At 35.0% G+C, this 27,889-nt stretch overlaps 1 protein-coding gene across 2 annotated transcripts; it reads left to right on the top strand.

Annotated features, from left to right (window-relative positions):
- Positions 1–1,712: 1,712 nt before the first annotated feature.
- On the top strand, positions 1,713–26,411 carry VSTM2A (V-set and transmembrane domain containing 2A). Of its 2 annotated transcripts, none has more exons than XM_065752637.1 (5): positions 1,713–1,791; positions 4,057–4,223; positions 4,830–4,880; positions 9,010–9,346; positions 26,095–26,411. In XM_065752637.1, exons 1-5 carry the CDS (start codon positions 1,713–1,715, stop codon positions 26,181–26,183), a joined length of 723 nt encoding a protein of 240 aa, XP_065608709.1. In that variant the 3' UTR covers positions 26,184–26,411. The 2 variants fall into 2 exon arrangements, with proteins under 2 accessions (XP_065608709.1, XP_065608710.1); XM_065752638.1 differs by lacking the exon at positions 26,095–26,411 and adding an exon at positions 25,973–26,049.
- Positions 26,412–27,889: the final 1,478 nt, after the last annotated feature.

The raw sequence follows: 27,889 nt of genomic DNA, 5'->3' as shown, positions 1-27,889 counted from the left end.
GAAAAATAAAATTATAAAACAAATAAATGCTAAAAGGGAGATGGAAGGATTCTTTTTCATTTAGATGGCATTAAGTCAGTAAAAAAGTTATCTGTAGCTATGTCAGATGTCATGTATGCATGTAATCATCTGGAAGGCTGCACTAAGTAAGATAAAAGTTGCATCTCATAGCCTTGTGGAACTACTGCGCTCCCATTGCCAGAAATGACAGAATCTTCCCATTTCTTCATCCAGTAGAACATACTACCCATGTGGATAAAATTATTTTTAATTTGGTACTCTTTGTGTATTTTTTTTCCCTTATGATTATCAGTTATTATCGTCTGTTTGGCAGTCTGAATTATTAACATGCATTCTTTTCACATTCATCTTTGTCTCTACCTTGTGAAGATATCTGTTGTCAGCTTAGTGCAATAAGTACTTGCTACATGGCTTTTCACCATGAACAATATTAGGATTTCAGTCGGAGAACTTCTCTCATCATAAGTGCTTATTGGGGTGTTTTGAACATCGAATGCAGTCAAGGTTCATATCTTGTCTAAATAGTATTAATATAAGTAAGCAAAAAATAGGAATGAGAGATGGAAATATTCACTGCAAGATTAAGATTCTTTAATAGATTGTAAACACCTTTTCTACTGCAAATATATATATTACTATGAGTAATTTGTAGAACATCAAAATCAATTTTTTGTCTGGTTCAATATTATTTTTTCACAGAAATCTATATAAATACATTCTAAGCACATTCTTAATACCATCCTTTTAATGTCTCTTTGGGGAAAAAATACAATATTTTAATATAAGATGCTAGACCATAGTAATTTGTAGCAGGCAATAGCAAGTGCAGTAAGATAACTGAATAACTATTTTCTTCTCAGACTCTATTAGAGAGAGAGATAAAGGAAAAAACAGAAACAGCTTAACTCACCAAAAATCAAACCACTGCATTGCCCTCTTAGCCACTGAGTGTTTTGGAATAAAAGACTGAAGATTATATCAGTACAATAGAGGCTCCCTGCTCTCTCTACAATCTGAAGCTGTACACTGTGACAAAAAAAAAAAAAAAAAAAAAAAAAAAAAAAGCAGCATTACACCAGCTCTTCAGCCAGTAGAAATCAGAACAGGTAGAGAGGTGTACAGAAATGAGAGAGAAGGAAGGGTTAAAAGCATCATTGCAGCCATTAGAGGGAAAAGTTGAAGCAATACAAGCACAGTAGACTTCTCTCTTTCCCCCCCCCCAACCTCCCCCCCCTTCTTTCCCCACTCCCCTCTTCTCAAGCTGGATCAGTGTGTAGGGAGGGTAGTCATCACGCCACCCTGAGCAGCAGGAGCTGACGCTGGATGAAGCTGCCAGGTAGCTGAAAAAAGGAACGGAAGGCAGCTGATATCCACTTTTCAACGTTTTTTTTTTTTTTTTTTTTTTAATAGTCTGAATCTGGACTTCATGCAACACAGTGCCTGAGACAGCTCATCTAAACCTCACTGTATTGCAATACTCCCTATTCCCAAGGAAAAAGACTCCACTGAGTAGCAGAATGCTGCCAGTGTTGCAGCTAGGGCTACAATACAGAGCCTTTTTGTAACATTTTTAAAATCTCTTTCTGTTCATACATTTAAATATACATAAATACACTCATATAAACATTCTTCCTTTTTTGAGGTTACTTTTGGCTTTTGTTACCCTGATGTGACTACTTCTTCGTCTTGGAATGATGGGGATCTTTCTAGCTTATGTTGGATTCATTTTTTTTTCAGTTATGTATATTCAGCAAGGACTGTCTACCCAAGGTAAGATCATTTATTGTCAAATACATGTGTGTGTGTTTCCATGCTAAAACATAATGATGACAGGAATGGAGAGGGTGGAAGAAGAGGAGAAAAAGCAGGGAAAACAAACATAATATGTAGGAAATGAAGACACCAAACATCAGGTTCAAATTTATCTTAAAAAATTGCTTGTAAACAGGGACAGAAGCAAAAAGTTTCCCCAAAGTGAGAAGAAAACTGTCTTCTTTTACTTGATTGGGAAGAAGGAAATAAGAGGCACCTTGTAAAAGAATTAAGGAATGCTGGTGAATGGTGCTTTCATTTTGCATGTCTGTGTATATATATGTCTGCAGAAAATAAACACACAACAGTGCATGTATAATTATTGCATTCCGACCAAGTACTGGATGGTTAAATCTACCGCCGCCCTGAAAATATTGCAGTTCTCTTTCATGCTACATCCCCTTTATTCTCCTATTATACTGTGATCCCCAGTGTCAGACCTTCATTTCCATTTTGTGAATATGTGTATTTCTGGAAGAAAATAAATAGATAAATAAATAAATCAGAGAGGGAGAAAGACAAAATCGACTTCTTTTAAGATCTCCTCCTGCCTTCCCTTTTTTTCTGTGTACCCCCCCACCTCCCTCCCCGCTCCCGTCGCCTTACTCCCTCCTCGCAGTAAGGCGCGCCTTGCATTTCAAGCAGCCCTGGCGCTGCGGGAGCCGGTTGCTTGGGACCGCGAGGGCTGCGGAGCCGCTGTCAGCACCATGGACAGCTCGCTTGGGGCCGTTTCCGCGCTGCCCGTTCACTGTCTGCCCACTGCCCCCTGCCCTCCGCTCCCGGCAGCCGGCTCCACGGGGCTTGGTGACCCCGTGCCGGGTTATGCCTGGCGTTGCAGAAGGAGATCACAGTGGTAGCATTCCCCCTCATCTTCCCCTCACCGCTCACATGAGTTGACCAGAAGGGGGAAGCAGCAAAAGAAATAGAAAAAAAAGCAAACTTGAAAGACCTATAGACACAAAATGCAAAGCCCTTTTGCCAGTTTGACCAGGTGACAAGCAAACGCTGACTGGGGAGCTTGTGTGCATGTGTGCGTATGTTTGTGTGTTCTTGGGGGTGTGTGGGCAGCACAGGAAGGGACATGGTAAAAAAAAAAGCTGGTAGTTTTGTTGATGAGTAGTTGTTGACAACCATAACTGTGTATGTGTGTGTGGTGGGTGGAGAAGTAAAGCTGTTTAAGCATTTTTCTAAATTATCCCATCAATTCCAGGTTAGCTAGAAAGACTGGATAAGGAGACAGAAAGAGGGGAGGAGGCACCAGTAATATTTCCTTCACAACATAATTTGCTTTAGTCAGTCTAACAATCCATAACAGAAAACAACACTGCAGACTCTTTTAAACAAAATTTCCTGTTCTTGAAACATGTTTTCTTCATCACACGGTTTGATTGCAGTCCCCCCTTGTCTGGCCATCACGTTTCATCATGATGCACAATTTAAAGTGAATTATGTGAAAGTATGAGAAGGAAGACATATCTGGGACTTTAAGAAACACTAGTGCCCTGGACTATGTATATCAAGATTAGTTTCTAAACCCAGCTGTGGAATATAGAGATAGAAAATCCTGTTTGTGAAAGGAAATAGATACAGAGGTGAAGGTTATTACTATAAAGTGTATGTCCATAGTGATAAGTAAAAGATGTATTGCTTTTAGTTTGATTACATAAGCAGAGTTTCTCAGAAAGAGTAAGTAACTCAGGTAAAACCCTCGAAGTGGGCACTTTAACCCACTCCTCAGAAGAGTACCTATTCCAATAGTTGCTCCTGGCAGCCACAGAAGCTTTAACAATTTACACATTCTAGTTCAGCCCTCCAAAACACAATAGATCAGCCTCTTATGTTTTTTCCACTTCCAAATTGGTTTTGAACAAAATACTACAGTGATTTTGGTGAAATATTGCATTCTGCCCAAGGATATTTGGACCTAATTAAATGAAACTTTAGTAGCCCATGGGAGCAAGCAGTGAGGTCTGTAACATTTCCCTTGAGCTGAGCTTAGACTGCTAGGAAGATGGATTTTTACATAAGGGAGAAAAAGCTTACTTGAGTTTTAGAAAGACCGGGAGAGGTAATGTGTGGAGAAACTGGAAAAACAGAATAGAGAGGGACGGATGGTGGGAAAATGGGGAAATTAATAGAGAAAGGGAGAAAGGCAAGATAAAAGAAGAGAATAAACAGAGTGTAGATAGCAGAATCCCAACACAGTGTGCATTTGTTTTGCAGCAAAATTCACTGAGTTTCCCCGAAATGTCACGGCAACTGAAGGGCAGAATGTGGAGATGTCTTGTGCTTTCCAAAGTGGTTCCACTTCAGTGTATCTTGAAATCCAGTGGTGGTTTCTGCGGGCTGCTGACGACCAAGAGGCTGGAGCTGAGGTGACAGGAGCTCAGGTATTGATCCTCTGTCATGGGGTCCCTAAACTACCAGGAACATCACAGGAATGGATAGAACGGGAGGGAGAAAAAGTGGGAGGAAGAAGCAGAGGGAGGTTCTGGGTCTCCTCAGGCATTTAATTTCAATTTGTGAAATAACAGTGCAGGAACCTGTAGAGAAAAATTCCTATCTCAAGGAATGACACTTCTGGCTCGTACCTTTTTTTTTTTTTTTTTTTTTTTTTTGAGGGTAGAGAGCTTGAAAGCCAGTGCCCCACAAAAGCAAAAAAAAAAAAAAAAAGAAAAAGAAAGAAAAAATCCATACAATAGCTCAATTTCAGCTCTCCCAGCGGGACAGAAAGGAGCCTTGTCCCAACACAATCTCCTGGGGGACCCTCCCCGTTGCCGCCTCCACGCCTCTCGGGGCTTCCACCGTCTCTGGCGGCCGGCGGGTCTCAAGTCTCCGCGGAGATGGAGATTGGGCTCTTCCCTTTGCGGCCCGCAGGTGGCAGACGCGCCGCGCCGCTGCCCTACTGCACGGCGGCACCGCAGCGGGGAGCGGGGAGCGGGGAGGCCGCGGCGGGCTGGGGCCGGAGAACTACGGCGACGCTCCTTTCCCTGCAGGTGGAGCTCCTGCCCGAGAGGGACCTGGTGAGCGACGGCACGAAGATAAGCGTAAGTGCCCCCAGCCCGCCGTCTGGGCTACTGTTTCCTAACCCAGAGTCGTGTTGGACGCTGCCGGCAGGCTTGTCTTAGGGGGTCTGCTCCCCCGGGGAGCCCTTGGGCATGGAGGCATATGCAGGAGAGGCTCTGGTGGTAGATCTTTGGTAGAACCTGTTTCCATGAAGCAGACAGTCTTTGCCTATTGTGCTGTGTTTTGATTGCATTTATCTTGGGAGACTGCTCAGGCTGATTTAGCACTCTTAAGCTATTTTTAGGGCTGAACTATGGCCTGAAGCTGCACTTACCTTCAGTTTGGTGTACAAATATTTAAATGGGTGCTTTCCCAGCTTCCTAACTTTCTGAGTGCAAGACCTCCCCATTGGGAGTAAAGTCTGCTGAGAGAGAGATCTTGCCAACAAATCGCTTTTTGAGGAAAGTAGGGTACCAACACTACCCACCATTCCGATATTAAATCAAAATGTATCAACAAAATTATGAAAAACTTTGCTCCAACCCTTGTCCAGGACAAGGATGCAAGGGCCCTCATACCCCAAGTCAGGCATGAAAATGGCCTCTTGAACTTAGAAGAGTTCAGACTCTTCATATGTCAACCCAAGATACATACAGTGGTGGGATTGTGCTCACTGCAGTGGAAAGACACAAATACTTAGTGAAGACTGCAACAAGAATACTTCTTCAGAGCTCAAAGGATTTTTCCCTTTTGCAGGCACAATCTCTTAGGGAGTGCAATCAAGGTTATAACTACCAGAAAGACTTAGCAACAGATACAGTCAAATCATTTCCATTAAATTCTTTACTCTTCTCTGCTTCCATGCTCGTGAATAGATAGCCAAGTAATTACATCAGGTGTAAGTGCAGCTAGATATAACTGAACAGCATTTATAAATATATACTATGCATATTCTAATGTTACTTAAATTTACTATAATACTTCTCAGAATACTCTGTGAACTATTTGTGTTATGGATCATATCTTCAGATACATTTGTAGACCAACTTGCAAACAAAGTCTACATTTAGCCTTTAGAAGCAGTTATCCTAGATTTAGTGCTAGCGGCAATTTATTCCTTATTGTAACCAATGTATTCAAAATCCGTGTAGCAATCAAGATCAGTAACACAGTATGGCTGGTTAAGCTTTCCCTATCTTTCAAGTTAATTCTCTATCTTTTTTTAATGTATGGTAATAATTTAGGATGGGGTATTTATACAGTGTTTTTATAAGTTTGCATAATACATTAAGGTGACAGACTATATACTCTTGGCAAATGTAGCCTTCTTCTTGAGAGCATAAAAACACTACTCATTAAGGCAAGTATCTTCATGAAGAGGAATGTAAATTTTCAAGTATGTTTACTAAATTCTTAAAAGAGATGGTAAAATATATGTACTGAATTTTTAAATGGTACTGAAATACAGGACTTCTGATCATTTTAAATGGGATTATTTCTAAACATCAAGCACAAACCCAAAAAGTTATTCTAGTTTCTTTTTGTGCACTACTGTTAAGTGCAAAAATTGCATGGAGTCAAACATAAGCAGACCATAGCCTGCAGAGTTTATTTCCATCATATACCTCATAATTACTTTTTTTAATCTTTCAGCTGAATGTGAGCTGTTCAGTAGAGATGCGTCGTTTTTTTTTTTTTTTGAGTGTGGCTTAACTAACTATCCAGCACTTTCTATGAGGGATGCTCTGAAAGTAATGCCTTCTTTTTTATTATGTCAGCACATAACATCAATGGTATCCATTGACACTTGCTGAACATTTATGGAGACTGAACTATGGATGTGAGTACAGTGAGGTGGTGGTTTGTGCATTTCAGTAGTGGCAACAATGATGTGAAAGACAAGCCATGTTTCAGATAGCCATTCACAGCATCACACCAATAAATGAAGAGATACTTGATCAGCTCATCTTTGCAAATCAGCAGATTATGACCAGGGAATATTGGCTTCAATGCACTGGAAATGGTGGCAACATTGGAATATCACAAAGTTTATACTATATGAGTCCCATCAGTACTCACAGAAGAACAGAAAGAACATCACATGCAAGTTTGTCAGGTCCTATTGAACTAATATAAGCCTGAAGGTGACAGTTTCCTGGATCAAATCTTTACTGGTGAGAGATGTAGTATCACCACTACAAGCTGGAGTCAAAACAGTAGTCCATGGAGTGGTGATATGTGGATTCATCAAAGAAAAGTTCAGGATTCAGCCCTCAGTGAATTAAGTGATGTGCACTCTCTTTTGGGATAGGAAAAGAGTGATCCTTCCGGATTTCCTGGTACCCAGGCAAACCATGCTGACTAAGCTGAAAGCTCAAACTTCCAGTCATACCAGAGAAAACAACCTTTCTCTTGAAACACAATAATAGTAGGCCTCATAGTTTGAAGACCATGGAGCAGATTTCCAGTTTTGGCTGGACAGTCCTACCACATTCATCATATAGTCTGGATAGAAGCCTACTGACTTCTATCTGTTCAGTTTGATCAAAAATAGATTGCATGAGCAACATTTCCTAGCAATGATGTTATAGTAGCTGTGAAATATTGGGCCACCTGTGCTAGTGTAAATTTTTATGAATGCAGCATGCAAGCTCGTGTTCATAGCTGATGAATGTGCATAGCTAATGCTGGTGACTATGTTGAAAAAAAAATCTTTTGTAAATGAAAATTTCCTTTATTGAATAGTTCCATTGCACAATTTAAACTGTTGTACTTTCCATGGAAGTATATTGGAGGCATTACTTTTGAAGATTTTTTTAAATATTATTTTTTAATATTAATTACTGTGTAATTAATATTGCATTCCCTGGAAAGAATGCAATCTATACTTTCAACTCAGTCAGGTATAAATTCAGAGCTGGAAATACTACAGTTTCCAGCTTCAAGTTGTAGAGAACATCCAGAGCCTAAGAGCTACAACGTATTCATAAGTATTCATTTTCTGTTCATCATGCAAGAAGATAAAGTACATTGTGAGCACTGGTGACTGTGGTGAACCAAGTTATCAGAAGCAATATGTTGAATACCAGTAGTACACGTCTAGTTTCAATCTAACAGTTGCCCATTTCTGTTATATGTTACATATTTATTGATTTTTCCCCACTGCCTGTTATTGATACTATAGTAGTAACATCTGGATATGTGTTTTTATGAGTGGAATTAAAGTGGTGTTCTGTCCTGCTGAATCTCTTTTAACTGACTTGTAGAGGGGTAATATATATTAATTCAGATAGAAGAGCCAATTAATTAAATAAATTCTCTGAGGTGGTGAACATATGGGAAAGAAAGTGTGTTACCTTTCTTAATGCATCTTAATATCTATCAGACATTTCTGGATGCATAATTTTCTGAGGCACACTTAAATTATGTGGGACAAAAGCATGTTATGTTAACCTCAAATATTAGGAGTCTGATTTTAGCTTATGACTTTTAAAATGATGTTGAATATGTGCTGCTTTCTATTGTTAAATAAGAAATGATATATGACTTCTAATAAGTATACAAGATAAATAAATGAGACAAGAGGAACTACCTGACACAAGATCTCTTGTTATCATTAATAGAGATCAAGGGTTTGGACACACCTGAAGGAGATATATTGAATTCCAAAAGTGCAGTCTCAGTGAAGAGATGACTACCAGCTAATCTAAAGAATAGTTATTGAAGAAGTTTAAATAGGTTTAAATATTGGCAAATATCTCCAATAAAATTGTAAATGTAGTTCAAAATCTGAATTATTCAATACAATCAACTAACTGGAAAGGTTTAGCCAACAAAATTCACAGATCTTATGCAAGAAATCTCATTAAGAATGCTCATGATCTGAAGAAGTTAATTGGAATGAATATGGTACTTTGGGTGGTTTGTTACATTTCAGTGTAAACCATCTAAACAATTTGGAAAAGAAGATGTCAGACATCCTTTTTGATGCAAGTAATTGAACCTCAACTTTGATGTAACTTCCCTGCAGTAAGCACAATTGAACCACTGATTTAGTTGGCATGCTATCTTCTCTGGACAGGCTCTGCATCAGTGCAGTATTCCCAGTGAAAGAATAATAACTGATGTCATGATTTTCTGTTTTGTTTTGTCTTCCTGGAAAATTTGTAGACAGTGAAAGTACAAGGGAATGACATCTCTCACAAGCTGCAGATTTCAAAAGTAAGAAAAAAAGATGAAGGCTTGTATGAGTGCAGGGTGACCGATGCCAACTATGGAGACCTTCAGGAATACAAGGCCCAGGCATATCTCAAAGTCAATGCTAACAGTCACTCTCGGCGAATGCAGGCCTTTGAGGCATCTCCAATGTGGTTGCAAGACATGAAACCTCGCAAAAACATCTCCGCAGCCGTTCCAAGTAGCATCCATAACCCTGCCAATCAACGTGTGCGTGCCACCTCCAGCCCTGAAGGAGCAGCCAAAATCCCCAAACAGAGTCCACAATCAGGTATGGTAAAGCATTTTGAGCATTTCATTTGACTGCTTACCAGCATGTGAAAGGAAACTAACTCAACAAGGTAACCAGGAGTTGTGACTAGGAGTCTTGTGCTCTTATTCCTCCATCTTTCTGGCCTTTCTCTCCTACTTTCTCCTTAGTTCCCAAAAGCTGAGAAAACAGCTTCTGTGAAGAAAATACTAGAAGCTTAAACTCTGATTTGTGGAGTTCATCTGTACCAGCTTCATTCATCTAACATTAGATCTCTAATCGAAGCTTAACTTTTCCTATATGTGAATGGAGAGAGGAACATGTCAGTGAGCAGTTCATCTCATTTTAAGATGACTGTTTACTATAAATGAAATAAAACAAATTTCTTCCTAGCATAATGTAGACTAGTCACTCATGGTTTTATTCTCTAATTTCTGGTGTAATTGATCTACTTTTTGTATCAGTCTTATTTTCAAGAGGAACTAGGCTTCTAAATCTAAGCAGATCTTAGATATTTGATCACATTTTTCCATAAGTCAAGATATTCAAGTTAAAAGGTTTCTGGGTTACTTCTGTTTAAACTGAGGGCTCAGTTTAACAAGCTGGGAGATCACAGACTAGTTTAAAATACATAATGGAAGCTAATCTCATTTGTTTTGATATATCATTTTAGTGCTAACAAATGATATGTCATCAACATAAAAACTAGGAATACAACAAATTTCATAGCATATCTATTATGAAATCAATTTCAACTCACAAGCATAGTCTAAAAAAAAGTATTTCAATAAAGAAAATATATTTCATTTACAGAGAGGAACAAGCTGATTATTATTAGAAAAAAAGATGCGCATACACATTTATTATGTATTATTATTGACTGATTGATTTTAAACTTACCTTTAGTCCCCTTTACATGGAATCAAGACACTTTTTTTTTTTTTTTATCTCTTCCATAAATAAAAGAATAAATAAATAAGCTGTTAGAAGCAAATGAATATTTTAATTGATAGAAAATCATTGTTGCATCACTACTTTTCATTCATATAAATGTGTATCATTCTTGTTTTCTGTTGTAGTCATGCATTTCCAAGTAGCAGATTTGTCCATAAAATGAAAAATCTAGTTTCTGTTTAGTTCTGTGTGAAATTGATTAATGTGGTCACAAGTTTATGAACTGCATGGCTACAGATTACACCACTCTGGGGCCAAAGAGTGTTCACAATAGCTAATCTATTAAATCAGTTCAGATGTATGGTTGAATATGTAATATTGTTTATGCTTTAGCACAACAAATGCATTACATAATCAGTGGACATTTGCTATTTGAAAACCAGCAAGTTATTACCTGGAAAGTTCCTTGTAAAAACCTGACAAAAAAACTCATCTCTAATCTTTTCCTGCAGATCAATGTATGTCTAATCACAATCATATATAATTTAAAAATTAAACATATTAAAATAAAATTTAATTTTTAAATTCATTTGTTTTATGATGAGAAGAGAATAGATTAGTGCTGTATTCATCAGAAGTGAAACTCATCTACTGAAGAAACAAAGGGTAGATGAGGAATCCCTATTAGGCTTAATTTCAATTTAATGGTCACTTAATACACTGTTGATATTTTTGATGAATAACAGCTTAACTTTTGAGGACCAAGATCTAGTTTATTTTTCTTGATTATATGTGGTCATGATTTTCCATCCATGGTGCATTCTGCATTTCACACTTACTCTACACAGATAGAAATACCCAAAAAAGCACAAGGCAGCAGGGAATTTAATTCTATGGAATATCAAGGCTGAGGAGGGCAAGATTTCAGTTGTGACATTTCAGATTAATAAAAGGAGTTGGCAAAGATAGGAAGGAATAGTCGTTCTTTACATATTGTCTAATCAACACAATCTCCTTATACTTTCAAATGAGAAACTCTTCTTCAGCATCACGCTAACTGTACGTTTAAGCATAAAATAGTTGTATTATTACATTACATGTAACCATTGCATCCATCCAACATGGCACACAGAAATAAGGTTGAATAGAAACTTATCATTATTAGCCAGATGTTTGTGCTTGAAAAATGTAATGGTTGACTGATATGTGTTTATTAATACTGACTAATACATTGACTTCAGTGATACTGTTTGAATAGAGAAGCACTTCTAATTGTAGGCAATTGCATTAAATGCAAGCAATACATTTTACTGCCATGTTCACAGACTATTGCAGAAACAAACGAACATACAAAAAAACTTTAACAGCAGGGGAAAATAGGACACTGTGAAATTACTGGGAAAATATATATATATGTATTTCTTAAGAACTCAGTTACTAATTTAAGAAAGACAGGCATTAATCATACAAATATTTTGAATTTATTTGTGAAAAGTAGATAAACTCTATTCAGCTCCTTCCATTCTGAAAAGTACTGCAGAACTCTAGACTTTTCATAGCAATAAATATTTAATAGGTAGCTCCAGAAAAGAAGCTGACAATTACTGTCATTTTGAATACTGGCATTTCCCACATGAGCAAATGTTTCTGCCATTCCTCCCTTATACTAAGAAATAATAGCTGTGAGAATGACTATTAAAAACTATGTGTTATGAATTTCAGTCAGCATTTTGTGCTGCTCTGAAAAATGTTATATGAGTGGAAAAAATATTTATTGTTGTAAAAATGGAAATTTAGTATAGAAAGAAAGCTAAAAAACAAGTCTAACAAGGATTTTCAGATAATACTCTGAAAAACATTAAACATCTAGTTCAGAGTAAAATAATAATAATAATAATCAGAAAAGCAAAATCAAAGCTAATACAACTTGACTCTTATTTTTATATTCATATGCTGCAGAAAATTAAGAAAGTCATTGCATTGTAACAGTAATTTGAGTAATTTAACAGGCTAATCTGCATACATCCAGAAAATGTCCTATGTATGTGTAGCAACAGACACTTCTTTTCCTACATAATTCATAATGTATTTAGACCAAAGCTAAAAGTGCAGTTATCATAGGGTCTTGTAACTCTAGTTAATGTTTCAATTAACTGGGCTTCAGGCAAAGGGAATCTAATCTTAGTCTAGCTGAATTCAAGCCTCTCAGTGCTTGTGGAAACATAAAGGGCTGCAAAATCTCAGGTTCTGAGAAAGTATATATACCCCAAATTGTTCCTTTTCTGTTAAAGCAATCAATACATTAGTTGCTTTTCAGACTCATGAAGATCAGGCTGATAGAACTCAAGAGGGAATAGCTACAAATAAAGAAGTGACATTATACACATTTTCCGATTGTTTACATTCAGACTTTGCAGATATTGTGCAACCTTTTATTCTCTCTTGAAGTAAGCAATTCAACTACTGACTTAATTACATACCAAACTGTTCTTGTGATGACAATACTGGAATGAGTGACTACAAAAGGAGCACAAAGAAGAAGGTCTTTATCTAAGACAGATCAACCTTTTTTTTTTTTTCTTTTTTTTTTTCACATTATAAATCACATTGGGAAGATGACAATCGGGTGTGAATGTAAAAGAGAATGAAATCCTGTTTATTGAGTCTATTGATAGTGATAACCAGACAATGTACCTTCCGTCCTTCATTTTTATTTTTGTATTCTAGGAACTTCTTATTATCCACCTCTTATACAAATACTGTTCGTTCAATTTGGCATCTTCTGTGATATAAAACAACTTCTGCTGTATTATTAATACTAGTATTAGTATTAATTTTACATATCTTTTTAAAGTGAAGATAAAAAGCTTTGCTCTAGCTTTTACCAAGGTGACAGCTAACATTACTACTTGCTTCATGAAGAAAGATACTGTAGATTTTTAGGCTGTTCTTTGGGTAGCAAGACTGGGAGACACTAGCTGTTGTTGTGATTGTTTCAAAGTAAAAAGTGAAGTAACTGTTTTCTTAAGATACGTGAAAGTAAAAACCAAATGCATGTTTTGTTCTTGTTCTGAAATGTTACCAAAAATTCTCAGTAATTCTTCTAAAAGGATGATGCAAGGACTATCCTCTTTTAAATCCATATACATTGTAATCTCTACTTATATTTTAAATTTATGTTTAGCTCTCTTCTTGAAAAAGAAGTAGCTAATTCTAGAAGTAGCTCATTTAGGCAGTTAGTTGTTGACCTTGTAACTAAGCGTCTTCAGAGAAGTGCTACTCTGCTCCAAATTGTTTCACTGACAAAGCACAGTGTCTTGACAACATAAAAACATATTTTTTATGCTAGGATTTCCAAAGGAAATAATAACATAATAACAATATTTTACTTAGTCTACTTGCTTTTAAAAATAAATGCATGCAATTATTTCAACTCCTATTCCTGACACTTAGTCTAAATGAATTTAGCAATAATTTTAAGTGGGTCTGAAATTCTAACTCCTGTCACAAGTTAAAAATAGAGGAGATAAATCATGCATAAAGCAGTATCTTTTTTTTTTTTTTTTCCTAAAACACTGACATTGCCTGTCACTGATACTACACCACTGTCACCTTCCTGTGCCTTTCGGTTCCCAGTCTGTGTTTCTGCTGCTCAGAGTTTTAGCAATTGTTCACTACCAAATGCTTTTGCCAGACAGTATTGAATATACTTAGTTTCAAACATATTCTCTTTGAAATAAGAGTTACATACTTAGTTATGCCAATATTTTTTTTTTTTTTTTAGATAATCACGAATTCTGACTTTAAATATATGGTGTCTGCCCCGTAATCTGCATTCCTCTAAAAAGTAGTGGTATTTAAAATGAAACATGAAATAACTATTCAGTAGCTGAGATTTTTTTTTTTTAAGTAACCTTACCAATAGTTTTGTCTATTCACCTGCCATTGCTACTTGCTCTCATCTCTTCCTTTCAGACTCATGTTACCTTTTAAACAAAACTAGTGGGGCATATTCCATAGGAATATCCTGAGTAGCAGAATGACTGCAAAGTCATTTTGTACTGCAGGTATGATATTTGGTAATTAACTGCAGAAAAGATTGCAGATAAACCAAATCGTTAGTAAAGAATGAGAGGATAAAAAAGAAAGAGAAGAGGAAGAAAAAAATAAGCTGTTCTTGAGTTGCTTGTCAGCTCACTCAAATTACTTTTCTTTGCTGCACAATTGGGCAGCTCACACTTGGTCATCAGAGATTGCAGCATATGTGACAGGGCCTGTTCTTGAAATAACTGATGGAATTTCCTTGCTTCAGAACACAACTTGTTTGTTACTTGATACATATAGAGCAAAGCAGAGACATTTTTGCTTTTTTTTTTCAAATGAGAAGCAGGAAGCTTCCTATGATGCATTACTTCATTATAAAAATCCATTGCATCATTTATAGTTTAAAATAATGGCTAGGATTTTGTGCTTGTGGAATGAGTACAACTTTTCTGAAGCCAAAAGAACAGCTTTCATTTATAGTATAAATAAATTGAGTCAAGCATAAGAACAAGGATAAATTCTCCCCCACTCATAAAGTGAGAGCAAATTATAAGGAGAATTCAAGCTTTATACAGCTTCTACTACCTAAAGAAATTTAGAACACCTGTATGAGAGTACAATGAATTGTATGAAAATACCTGAAAACTGTGGTTTCTCAGCTCACAAAGATTCAAGGAGAGGAAGATTTTGATGTGTTTTTTAATTATTATTATTTTTTTTTCCCAAGTGCTTTTTTTGTATTTGATCAGCTTTTTTTTCTAGACTTTCTCTTCAACATCTTAGCCCAGACTAGCTAGAAAACTCAGCACTCCAAGTATTATTTAATTCTCTATAAGAATTTTCCGTCTAATTAAAAAGTTATTAAGCTTTAAAGATATTCTAGATACATAATGTTCTTTACTGTCAGAGTAATCATTAATTAATCCTATATTGCCGATGATAAAGCTGGATGTCATTTGAAGAGCAGCTGATGAACATTCCTGTCCTAGTGAAGATAAGACTCTGCCTCAAGCCCTGTATTTTACCTCATTATAAGGAAATTGCTGTCATGCTTTTTGGCAGTGTAATTCACTGTTCTGTCTGTGTGGGTGCTCAGTTGGACCCACCTCAGTAAAGTTTGTTCCCCTACCTACTAAAAAATCTTGTTGCCTTGGTGCAAAACTGCCTGTTGTTATGAAAGGAATAGAAGTGGGAAAATATCAGTCACAGCCAACATTTCTAGCCCTTTGCTTATAGACTCTGTATAAATGAGGAAGACAAAAAGGTGAAAAACGTCTGTCAAACATGACTATAATGCTTTGGTGTATCCATCTTCTCTATCCTGTGCAAGTGAAAATAAGAGTTAAAAGACCAAGAGCAAGAATAAATTAGTTATAAAGCCAAGAACTAGCAGTAGATTTCAGAGTGACCTAGGTGTTCAATTAGTGCAAAGTCCTTAATTAAACAATACTGATTTGTATACTATAAATTTTTTTGAGAATATAATTACAGAGCATCATGTCTGTCTGAAGCTCTATCAAAATAACATCTCAAAAACTTCTTTTGTGTTTGGTTTAATTTTTCACATACATACAGTATTTACTGATCAGTGATCACTTTATACCTGAAAAATCTTTGAACAATGAATAATGACATTTTGCATTTATGACTGAATCCACACCTCAGAACTATGATGAGAAAGTTAAAACAATCTGAAATAAATGTTAAAAGAAAATCAGTAGTTTAAAATGTGAAGATTAAATTAATAATGCACAGTCCTTCAAGCTGCATTCTAATGATCCATAGTAATTATAAATGAATGCACTGTGCCTGTAAGGATGATAACATTTTGTACTTTTGTATTTATATCAAAGAAATTGAAAGGGTGAAGGATTTGACTTGTATCCTCTGATTTAGCTCTTACAATTTAAATTTTTACAATTCCAAAGTCTCTGTCTTGCCCCAGTCAGAATTTATTACCCCTAGCCTGAACAGCAGAAAGAAATAGATGCTAGATCCCCAGCTAATTCAGAGCATTGAACACTGGACAAAATCACTGGACTATGACAAATGATAAACTAAAACATCAGTTTGTTAAATTGATGTAGATCAAGAGGTGTCCTGGGATTTGCTTCTGCCACTCCTACTATTAGGAATTTAATTTCCATAAGAGGAGAATGTAAAGAGATGGAGTCACTAACTTCTTGAACTGATTGCTAGTTAAAATGATTTAGAGCTTGAGTCATAGTCCTTAGACAGAGATGCACTCTGTTAAAAGAATTGTTCTAATCTCTAGAACTTCATTATCCACCAGGCAAACAGAGGATTAGAAGAATGGTTCCTGTCTCAAAACACTTAAAATCTAGGAATCAGAAAGAAGAAAACAGATTCATCCAGTGAGATGGGTAGAGACAAAAGGGAGCTCAGGTGAGTTCCACAAAAAATAGCTCTTATATAAATGATATAAATAGAAAGAGATCAGGTTGACTCTATGTCAAACATAAGCCTAAAATGTGCCAAGTGTATGAAAGGCAAACAAAGGTATTGAATATCTCATGATGAAATATTTAAAAAGAATAATAATTTTCCTTACTTGTTAAAATAACCCTTCTTGTATGTGTTTTTCTTCATATGACAACTTCATTGAAGAGTAATGTTAAATATCATCTTAGATGAAAGGTTGAACAGAGTACAAAATCAGGAGATTAAAGATGAATTCAGTTATATTTTTCTTCAAATAAAACTTAGTTTTCACAGCAATATTATGTTGTCTTCAAGAAATGACTCTGTTACCAGTTTAAAAACAATACCAAGAAATATCAAATGTCCTCACATTTGTGTATATTAAGAAAATGCTGAACATTTTGTGCTAGAGACATGTTTATCTTTAACAGTAGAAAGTGGTTGGTAACAAGAGTCAATAATTTTAATTAACAGGGAAATTTCCCACCTTTCTGTAAGTGGGACATAATGATATGCAAGTAAAGTGATGAGGATGAGATACCATAGGTCAGTCACAAAAATACGCATTTACTTTAGAACCAACGATTCACACAGAAAATAGATTTACATATTTTTCTGTCATGCATTAAAAAAGGCCTAAGACATTTTATATACTTTGTTTTCAGGAATAGTATTAAAGAGAAAGGTGTTTAGTGCTGATAAAAGCAGTCATAATGCCTGCTGCCAGTGGTTTGCAAAGAATACCATGAAACCAAATTACAGCCCACGTTTGCTTTAGATTACTCTAGCCCTACCCCTAGCTTCTTTGACTTGTTGCAATAAGCATTGCATATCGGTCCACTTCTCTCACTAGCTTCATTTGAGTAGCTGACACTGATGTTTCACCAACTATATGCAAGCACTCTTTTAGCAACCCCTTCCCCTATAAGTATTACCTCACTGAAATAGAAACAGCTGAAGTCAATGTATCACTTATATGTGTGAAGAGGTAATCAACGTGAAGAAAACAAAATAATCATATCAGGCTCAGACACTAAGCATACAGAGGAAGAGAATTAAAATATCAGCTACAAATGATTGATGCCTGAACATCTGGGACTAGAGCCCTTATTACAGAGAAGAAAACTCTCCTAAGAACAGGAAGATATTCAGGGAAGGCCAACTGTCAAGACAAAAAATCTTTTGCAATATAGTAAATATCAGTGGGAGTAGTTATTAGTTATGTTTGTTCTGCCTCTAAATAATTCAAAAAGCATCTATAAAAAAAACACTATCTCCTTGTTTGCCCACATGAAACATGAGGTAGTTGAGCATTGGAAGATATTTATATTGCTAGAAGAAGGAATATACACCTGGACATATCTGAAGCTTAAAGCTGTATGTATTAAGATCAAAAATCCTTTTGACTCTGACACACTGTACTCTGAATATCTTCTGTGTGCCAGAGACAATTAATTTTCACTTCATTTCTCTGGACGGCTTGATCTAGTGGGTGACAACCCTGCCCACAGCAGGAGGATTTGAAATAGATGACCTTTAAGGTGCCTTCCAACCTCAGATATTCAGTGATTCCGTGATTCATTTTACTGAATGAAGTATTTAATTTACATCTACTTTCTGAAATAGGCATTAAATTTACTGACGTGTTCTAAGCATATTTACAGGAATAGCAGATGAAAATGCCCGGGAAATTGAAATTTCAGAAACTGAATTTTGGATAATATCATCTGTCCAGATATCTAAGATAACTTGCAGATCAAAAGAGTCTGAATAAGTCTCCTTGAAGTTTAAAATTTTTGAACAAAACATAGGAATACTTTATAGACATGAATGACATGAAGCCAATGTGAAACTGGATTTTCTATCAGAATTTTCTATCATGCTAGTGTGTAAAATACTACTTTGTTCACAACCACATATTAATGCAGTTTTAAGAAAACTATGTTATTAAAGCAGAATGAAATGCCTGATGAAACAGAAGATGAAGGGGATATTAGAGAGCAAATTCAGTAACACCATATAGTTCATCTTTGTGAAAAAAAGAAAAAAAAAAAAGATGGATTAAAATCTAGCAGTAATATTCTCATCAGAACAGTATGAAAAGCTATCAGTATTGATTGCCATTCAATTCAGCAATATGTTTATGGATCTTACCCCCTCTCTACTGCCTTTCACGGTAAAGGACTGACTTGGTCAAATAATTTCAATGATTTCATTTTCATCTTACATTTCTAGAATATTAGGGTTGATTTTAACTTCTCCACAATGAATGATGACCCAGATAGGAAGCCTGGTTCTAGTGCAGGACTAAAGAAAAAAATAATGACTAAAGCATTGCTTGGAGAACTAAAAAGAAAACCAAAACCCTCAGATACGTTGCAGAGAAAATCAAGATAAATTTTACCTTAGGTATGGTTTGGTACAAGGAAAGGTGTAGAAAACAGCCTACATGTAGAATCCCATGTATGTTTTCTCAACTCACTCAGTGGATTGGGAGGAAGGTGAATCTTTGGAATCCCCTAGATGGGTGTTTCAGGAATGATGGAGTCAGACAGAGGCTGGGAGGAATAATAGAAGACTGTTTATTGATCTTTCTAACAATCAGCCACTTTGAGACAAAATTAGACAACTTTCTAACAACAATTTGTAAGCATTGGGTAAGGGTATTGATGCAGGTGTAATTTCCTTATCAAATACTATAAAGCAATTTTAGGTAACGGATAATAAAAAGAAATGAGTACAAGAAGATGAAGAAGAAAGAGAGGAGATATAGGCTGAGAGATTTCACAGCTTCCTTGGATACCATGTTACCTTGAGTCTTGTGTCTTGATTCATGGTTGATGGGTCAACAGTAGGAAATGCGTGTTTTCACTGTTTTATACTCTAGTTGGTCTGAGATTTCCCTCAGAGTAGCAAGCCATTTGTGTCTAGATGATTCAGGATTTTTGTATCTTTGGTGGTCATGCACCTCCTCAGTTAATACTGATGGTTTTTTTCAGGCATAAGTGGAAACAGATGCTGCTTATAAGAGGAAGTAAATCTAAACAATCTGTTATTATGCCTTCTCAGAATGAAGGTTCATAAACCTTACAGCTTCTGACTTGAATCGTTTAGTCCCTACTTTGTTTTGTCATCTAGTTGTTTGAGTCAACAAATTCCTTGTCAGTCGTAGATATATATTCATATAAGTGTACTCATAATTGCACTGCTATCCATCCTGACACTGTGAAATTGCAGAATCCATTCAAATTCTATTCATCCCTTTTTCTTTCATCATATTGATATCTATTGCCCTTCCATAGATGTATTATGTTCTGGACAACTCCCTGAAGCCAAGTATCATTTTATGACATGCTATCAACTTATGAAGTCTCCCAAAGTTTTGCATTAGAACATGGCTGTAGGCATGGTCGTGAGTGAGTTCAAGGCTGTGATATGTACTGAACCAGAAGAGCTGCAGGAGTTATTTTGACATAAATTTCTCCTCTGCTCAGAAATCAAAAACTGTGGTTTTCTTTTGATCTATTACAGCCCTGAATATCTCTGTTTGCCTGGGTGTCTTAACGTAGAGAAAGCTAAGGAATAACTGTCCATCTAGGAGCCCATTCCTCTTCCTCATTCATTCTTCCAGGTGTCAAAGGCATAAAAAAATGCTGTGCTAAATCAACAAAGGTACACACATAGGTGTAAAGTCTAAGTAAACAGAATTCTTGGAAATTTAATACATAGCCTATTCTAAACTTATACCAGTACATAACCATTCTAAAATTAGCATTCTATTTTCATAATTCACATTAATTTCTACATTTTTTCTTGTTAGAAGCAGTAATTTTCCTCCAAAATATTAGAAACTATCAGATTTTTGTGGGTTTTTTTTGTTTGTTTGTCGTTTTTTGTTTTTGTTTTTGTTTTTGTTTGTTTTTTCTGGCATTAAAAGTGAATCTATTTGCCCTATATTTTACATTCACCCATAACTGGGTGGTGGGCAATTCACACTATTTTGCATTGGCATAAATCTGACTACTGTACAGCCAATGGAAAAAGATGGATTAGAGGACTAAAGAAGAGAAAGTTGAGGAAGCTTGAATGTAATGCCTGCCATAGTTCTATTATTAGTTGTTCCCCCAAAATCAAACACAACAAACTGATCCTTGAAATAAGTGCAAAGGTAATTCCCCTGAGAATGGAAAAGAGTACCTTATATTTGTCAAAGGGAAATTTTCTTCCCCAGTGTAAGTATATATTTCAGCCATGCATAAAGCCCGTAGGTAACTGTGATTTCTGCAGTTCAGAAGAAAAAACAAGGTAGCAATTGATAGGGCAGAGAGGAAGAATCTATTTATTTCAAATCCGCATGAGAGACATTCATATAAAATTTCCAATAAATTCAACCATACATGATTTCACCAGTAATTTTGGACATAAAAGTGCAAATGGCTTCCAACAAATCTAATGACTATTGATTTTACTCATTAAAAATTAAGGCAGATGTTTCATGAAGTTTAGCTTATTTTACATGGAAATCATAGAAAATTATGATTTCATGCTGCTTGAACTGGGGCTGACAAGTAGGCCATTTCAAATTTAACAGAATATACAGTGAATTTGAATGATACAAAACTGCAAAATAGGCACTTAAAAATGAAAGATGTTAGCACAAATTCTTCCCAAAAATAACATAAAAAATTAAAAAAATATATATAAGCTGTTTTCATATCTATGATTTCAGAAACCAGTAATTGAACAAAATTAACTCATATTCAAGATAAGTAAAAAGGGAAAACTATACATGCAGAGTGACTTTAGCATTATGTAATACATAAAAAGAATCTGGGATGAACTTTTGTGTAACTGGCTGTAATTATAATGTCAGCACAAAACCAGAACACTACTCTATCTTACCTTGTGATTTATCTTACCTTGTGATCAATCAGTGGCTTACTAATTGAAAGAAACTGAATTATAACCTCAGTGAACTTACATGTTTAGTAGGACATTGAAAGAGTGCTGACAAATTCACAGGCTCACTCTGCTATTCATATGACAATACTTCATTTGATTTAATTAAGAGTGTAGTCTTCAGAGGCATTAAATACTGAGGATCAAAATGCAGTATGCTATTTCAATCAAATGATTTTACAGATCTTAGATCAAGGAATGATAAACTTGTTAAGTTTCCAACTTTACAAATGTCAAGTGCGAGACATTTAATGAGGTTAACTGTGCAATGTGCTTTTATAAACAATCAATTCTAAAGCCGTAGAATCTGAAGTAACTGCTAAGTTTACAAATTGGAGTGTTTTGTTTTTGCCATTCATTTTTCCAGTTGTGAAAAATGGATGGACAAAATTATGAAACCAGCATTAGTTTTTCTCTACTTGGGTCTTATAATCCTATGTATTTTTATACAAGTTTTTTCTGTTCAATATTCTAATGTATGCAAACCATTGTAGTCACTCAGACTACTATACTCATTGTTAAGTATGTAATGACCTTTTGGTCAGTTAGGGATAAATAACAATTTAAACACTTTATACTACTACACTCTAAAATTAATTTGATTAGCAGGACAAAATAGATTATTAAAACACTGATCTGTATACTATGAGCCATGAAATGCACTTCAACATTTGTGGCAGAGATGAGTTTATTATTTCAAAAAATCAGATCACAGTTATTAATTGCTATTGAGCTTTCTTCTATGTTTTCCTGGTATTTAAGTAAATACTATCTAAAATATATATAAATAAATTAGCACAATAATATAAAAATTAAATTATGTGAAACCATAGTTTCACATAATTTGATGTCATAAACCACTCTTGTAGTATCACAGAAAACCTTATCTCAATATCATATGCCTTTGGCAAAACAGCATTTAGTGAAGGTTAAATATTTCATGTACATTTGCTCTTTCTAATGTGTCAGTGGCAGGAAACAAAAAAACACATGAGGATTTACTTCTCACAACAAGAATCCCAGTGACTGATAGTCCAAAATGTGGGAAAACTTGGCCCACACATCAAGCAGAGCTTAATTAACAATGTAGAAATAAAATATGCATACTTACTACCATTTTCCTTCTAGATTATTGTCTTTGGGGGTAACATTATTATAGTCCAGTTTTGTTCAATGCTCTTGACTTGCAATAAAATCTCTTTTAGTTTTCATTATCTTAATTAGAAAATAATGTTATAAATAATAGGGAAATTAGTAATTTATTTAGAAATTCCACATCTAGATGTACAGTATTTTACTTATAGTACTGTACTGACACTTCCAGTAATACTACTTAGGTCCCAGTCAGAAATGAATACCAACAGCAGATCTGCATGAAAAATCAAAAATTGGACACTTTGTATTGTTGTGATGTTTGGATTTGAGTCTCTAATTTTCTTATGACTAACGTTTAAAAACAGTACAATAAAATCTCTGATTTAAATACCTTATGACTTTTGGATTTGCAATTGAAATAGAAATTTCTAACCATTTCTTTTTATTCAACCTTTATCTAGATGGAAATCAAAATAATGGAATACGAACTAACGTGACAAATATGACAAATTCTAGAAAGTCTGCTTTGAGTTTTGCTCAATATTATTATTCTACATTTGGAGCTTTCACCTTTCCAAAATCTAAAAAAGTTCTTGGGTTTATGAGAGAATTGATTTAGTTATTTTATGCATTTCTGGGAGAAAAAAGAAATCAAACCTGTCTATAATCTTAGAGGTATTTTCCAATCTTTATGTTTCCATGATTCTATGATTTTTAAAGCCAGTTGCATTCCATAAAGCATTGTTGAAAAGATAAGAGTGCACCTAGCAATCTTGTTTGACACTGGATATTACAAATCAATTTCATTGAGGGTGGTATGTCTCTAAAATGTATTAGTTTGGATTGGACAGAATTTTGGAAACTACTAAACCAGTAAATATTGTTCAGCTGAGACATTAGGATATAATAACCAGTTCCCAAAACCATACAAAGGACACAATTTAAGATGTCTAAATTGTTTTTTAACAGTCTTAACTTCTTTTCTTGATTTAGAAGCTGAATTTACGTTAGTATAACCACAACAATTTCTCATGTGACCAGTATTTAGCTTGCACTTACCGTGTGTACTCTAACCTAAATTCTTTTCAAGATAAAGAAAAATAAACTTGTTTACAGAGAAACATACATGTGGAATGTGATATAATTTGTCGTGATTTATGCAATGATTGAAGAATGTAAAAAAAAAGTTTATAATGTGTCTGCAATATATGACCCCTAATTTGAGACTTACAGATTGTCATACTGAAAAAAAGGAAAACAAAACAAAAGCCAATGATAGTTTTGCTTGTAAATATAATGGTCTTAGTTTCCCCCTGTGAAATATTTCAAGTCAAATATGTTTTGTATTGTATGTTTTTTATTCCACACTTTAAAATTCTGAAATTATAATACCATTGTTTTTAATAATCCTTTAAAAATATACATGAAACTCTTGTGAGTACTTATCCTCATTTGCATTGTATTTATTTTGTGTAGAATAAATGTGTCTCCGTTGCCTTAGAGATACATTGGAATTGTCTTAAGCTGTGAATTTCTCTAATTCAGTCAAAAAGATATTTGAAAATAATTCAGTATGACCCATCTTACACTAAAAATATTCTGTTAACTGTGTTCTGCTAACCTACTTACGGAAGGAAAAGCCTTTACAAACTCTGTCAGACGACATATTTTACACATTATACAACAGACAGGCACAATCCAAACTAGAAATTAAATTCAACACTTGTGTACGAGTACGTAAACATTACCTGCATAAGAGCAATCCACAGGAAGAACTTGTAGTAAATTTACTTGTATACTTGCTTGTTCCTAATACAAAACAAATGTTTTGAGAAGTGCAGCAAACTACTGCAGCAGAGTACAGAGAAGTTAGCATTGTTAGATGAGTAAGAAGCAAGTATGCTCACCTCTTTTGTTTACATTCGGTAGGGAATTCACTCAGACGGAAGTCTTCTCTGACAACTACTGTACATGCAGTGTCTGATACTGTGTATTTACAGAACGAAGCTGTACTGAGAGAGCTGAGATTTAGCTCAGTCCTCATTTTTCAAGGAAAAAATTTACTAAAAGTAGAAACCAAAATACATCTTGCTACACTTATAAACATAGTTAGCAAATACAGAGAAGTACTGTGTAAAAAAAACTCTGGGAAATTAAAAGAATACCATTTGCCTTGACTTCATTTGTTTTTCATTGTATATGTTCTTATTGAAAAGATAAAAGTGATTTTGGGAGCTGCAAAGGAATTCAAAATTCAATTTAATACTCAGTCCTTTACAAAAGTAACATACATGATTAATAGATTTTTTTAATAAAAATCAATTATTAAACATCCAGAAGAATTATGGACAGCTTATAACACTATTATAACACTATTAATACTATTTTGTGGAATTAATGCCTGTAACTATTAACAACATTCTTCCTTTTCAAATGTACAACAGAGCAATACATTTATTAATCATGTATTAATGTTATAATTATTACTTATATATATAGCATAACCAAACTAAATGCATGATATTTAATCAATAACATGTTTCAGATTCTAAATCTAATTTTTATAATAGGGCATTACTAAGGGCTGAGACTTTATATGTAAGATGTTTAAGTCCTCATGTCCTTGGTGTGACAACAATTCAAGTAGCTATGACTGTTTTAATTTTGGTAATATGCTTAAAATATAGTTATTTTTAGAAAAATAATATATGTCATTGTTTTCATTGCAGTCTTAAGAAAAAAAACTTAGGGAAAATACAGTTGATAAAAATAAACACTTCAAATATTTTAGCATTCTCTTTCCCCCTTATAAATAACACAGCTGTTTGCCAGTATCTCTTCTGTTTTCTGTAGCCAGTAGATCATTTTTTTTGTGATACTAGGCAATGATGTAATGCTGAAAAAGATTTTGTAAAGAGCGCTCTGAAGTGGAAGGTGTTTGAATTTGTTCCTCTTGGTACAGTTTTCCACTGTATAACATTGTTTAAAAAAAAAAAAAGCAGACAAGAAACAAAAGCAAAACAAAGCAGAAAACCTCCTGGGACTGAAATACTTTGTATGTGTTGTTATTTGCAGTGCATGCCAAGACATTCATGGGCACCAGAGCCAACCTGGCGAGCTAATTAAATATATAAATGTATATGTTTAAAACAGCCTTATAAGGAGCATTGGAAATCTGCAAGATGAGCGAATATCTTATAACTTCTTCCGCAGGTGCGAGGATAGCTACAAGCCATGGACTTTCTGTCCTGCTTCTTGTTTGTGGCTTTGTGAAGGGTGCTTTGCTTTAATCTAAAAGTGCTGACTTTTTCCAATATCACTTTCTCTTCTTAAAGCAAAGAGCAAATCGCCTGTAAAATCCATGGAGCGGACAGCAAAGTTGACCCTAACCTCCAACCACCACTCTGCACCCAATGTACTCTAAATCTCTACACAAGGAGCACCTTCTTCAGGAAGTACAAACAAAAATACTAAATAAATACATAAATATTATAAAAGGAAGAGGATACCACGTTTTCTTGATATATCTTATTTTCTTTTTCGTATCACTGATCTTTTGTTTGAAAAGAACTGGTGTGATGTAATCAAATGTTTCGTAACAGCAAGACCTAGTTTCCTTTTCTTTTGGCAAGGAGAAGCCTCATCCCTGACTTCTCAGGGGTTGGTCTGCGAGTCATCAGTATCGTAGAATTAACCACGGATGACATTTGGCTTCCTACGCTAAAAGAATTGTTCCAGCCTAGAAGCAAACAGAAGCCAAATAAAGAGATGAAACATAGTGATTCAACATCGAACCCCAAAACCGCCCCACAAGCTTTGCCAAAAAGTGTGTTTATTTTTTTTACTTTCTCTATTTATTTATTTTTTTTCCTGCATGAGGAATAGGAAGGAGAAAAAAAAAATTACACAGAACAGCTAAGCAGACCAGAGGACATTTTTTTTCCTGGAAAACAAATCACAGTGGTTTGTTGATATGCTTGACTTTTTCCTCTGTGGGTTTTCTTTACCTTTTTGGTTTGTTTGTTTATTTGTTTCCAGTTTAATAGTAGCAATTGTTGACTTAGGCCAACCCCTGATGACTGCGTGGAGGTTTATCTATATGCATCTTTCTTTTTGTGTGTGTTCTATATTTCAATGTGTTTTCTCTTATTTTGCAACTCCTGTATATGCAAAACTACTTAAATTCTGTAAATTGCTTACAATCTGTGTGATATAACTTCCGAGTAGATATACTTTGGTCCTCATGCAAGGCAGTTTTTAATATTATCTGTATGTTGTGCCACCAATAGACATCTTTCTTTCTTTCTCTCTTTTTTTTTTTGTTTTGATTTGTTGATTTTTTTAATTTTTGTTGTTGTTGTTGTTGTTCATTTGGGTATTTTTTTGTTTTGTTTTGCTTTGGTTTTTTTTTGAATAAGCCATCTCGTTTTAGTTTGTAACTCTGTACTGTGTAGATTTTGTAATGCATACCTTCACTTCTCCACCTGTTTGACACTTTTCAACCCTCTGTTTACTCTGTAAATGCACATTAAAAATTGTTATGGTCTCTAGACAATGAATTACTTTAGTTTTGTGTATGTTGTACTGGATTTCAGTTGCTGAAAGCTCTTTTAATTTGTGATGTTTATAGTAAATGAAGTGATTTTATCACTAGAGACTGTAAAATGCAGGCTTAATGTCAAATACCGCATGTAAAGTAAGGTTAGAAAAGGAAAACAGAAAAATAAAACAAAATATGGCTTAAAGGATATTCTTTCATCAAAGACTGTTAGGAAAGTGAATTTATTACACTGATAAACTGTATTCACAGAACAACTCCTTCTACATGGCCAAAGAGAATCTTCCTTTGCTTTTTCTGGAAATGAATTGTCATTGCTCATTGATATTCTTAATTAAAATACTTTATGTCTGTGAACTGAGCATGAAAATTTTGCTGTTGAATGTAGCAATATACTTTACATGAATTACATTAATTAACACAGGAAAGAAAAATCACTTCCATTGGCAGCTGCAATCAGGAAGGATTTTTTTTTCCTTGTTCCCTCCTTCCACTGATGCTGAAAAATCCAGACACTGTAATTTATCATCCCAGACAATCATGTACACCATATGCTTATTATGATCTGTTTA

This window comes from Cyrtonyx montezumae, unplaced genomic scaffold (assembly GCF_038088225.1).
Source record: "Cyrtonyx montezumae isolate F1298 unplaced genomic scaffold, pur_monq_1.0 scaffold_8, whole genome shotgun sequence".
Classification (NCBI taxonomy): Eukaryota; Metazoa; Chordata; class Aves; order Galliformes; family Odontophoridae; genus Cyrtonyx; species Cyrtonyx montezumae.
Note: the sequence above shows the minus strand (reverse complement) of the source record. Positions and strands in the feature narration are given on the sequence as shown.

Excerpts from the sequence above, each read along its gene's own strand:
- VSTM2A (XM_065752637.1), top strand. The coding sequence starts at position 1,713 with ATGATGGGGATCTTTCTAGCTTATGTTGGATTCATTTTTTTTTCAGTT. Across the intron at positions 1,792-4,056 it reads GCAAGGACTGTCTACCCAAG|CAAAATTCACTGAGTTTCCC; the intron begins GTAAGATCATTT and ends TTTGTTTTGCAG. Across the intron at positions 4,224-4,829 it reads CTGAGGTGACAGGAGCTCAG|GTGGAGCTCCTGCCCGAGAG; the intron begins GTATTGATCCTC and ends CTTTCCCTGCAG.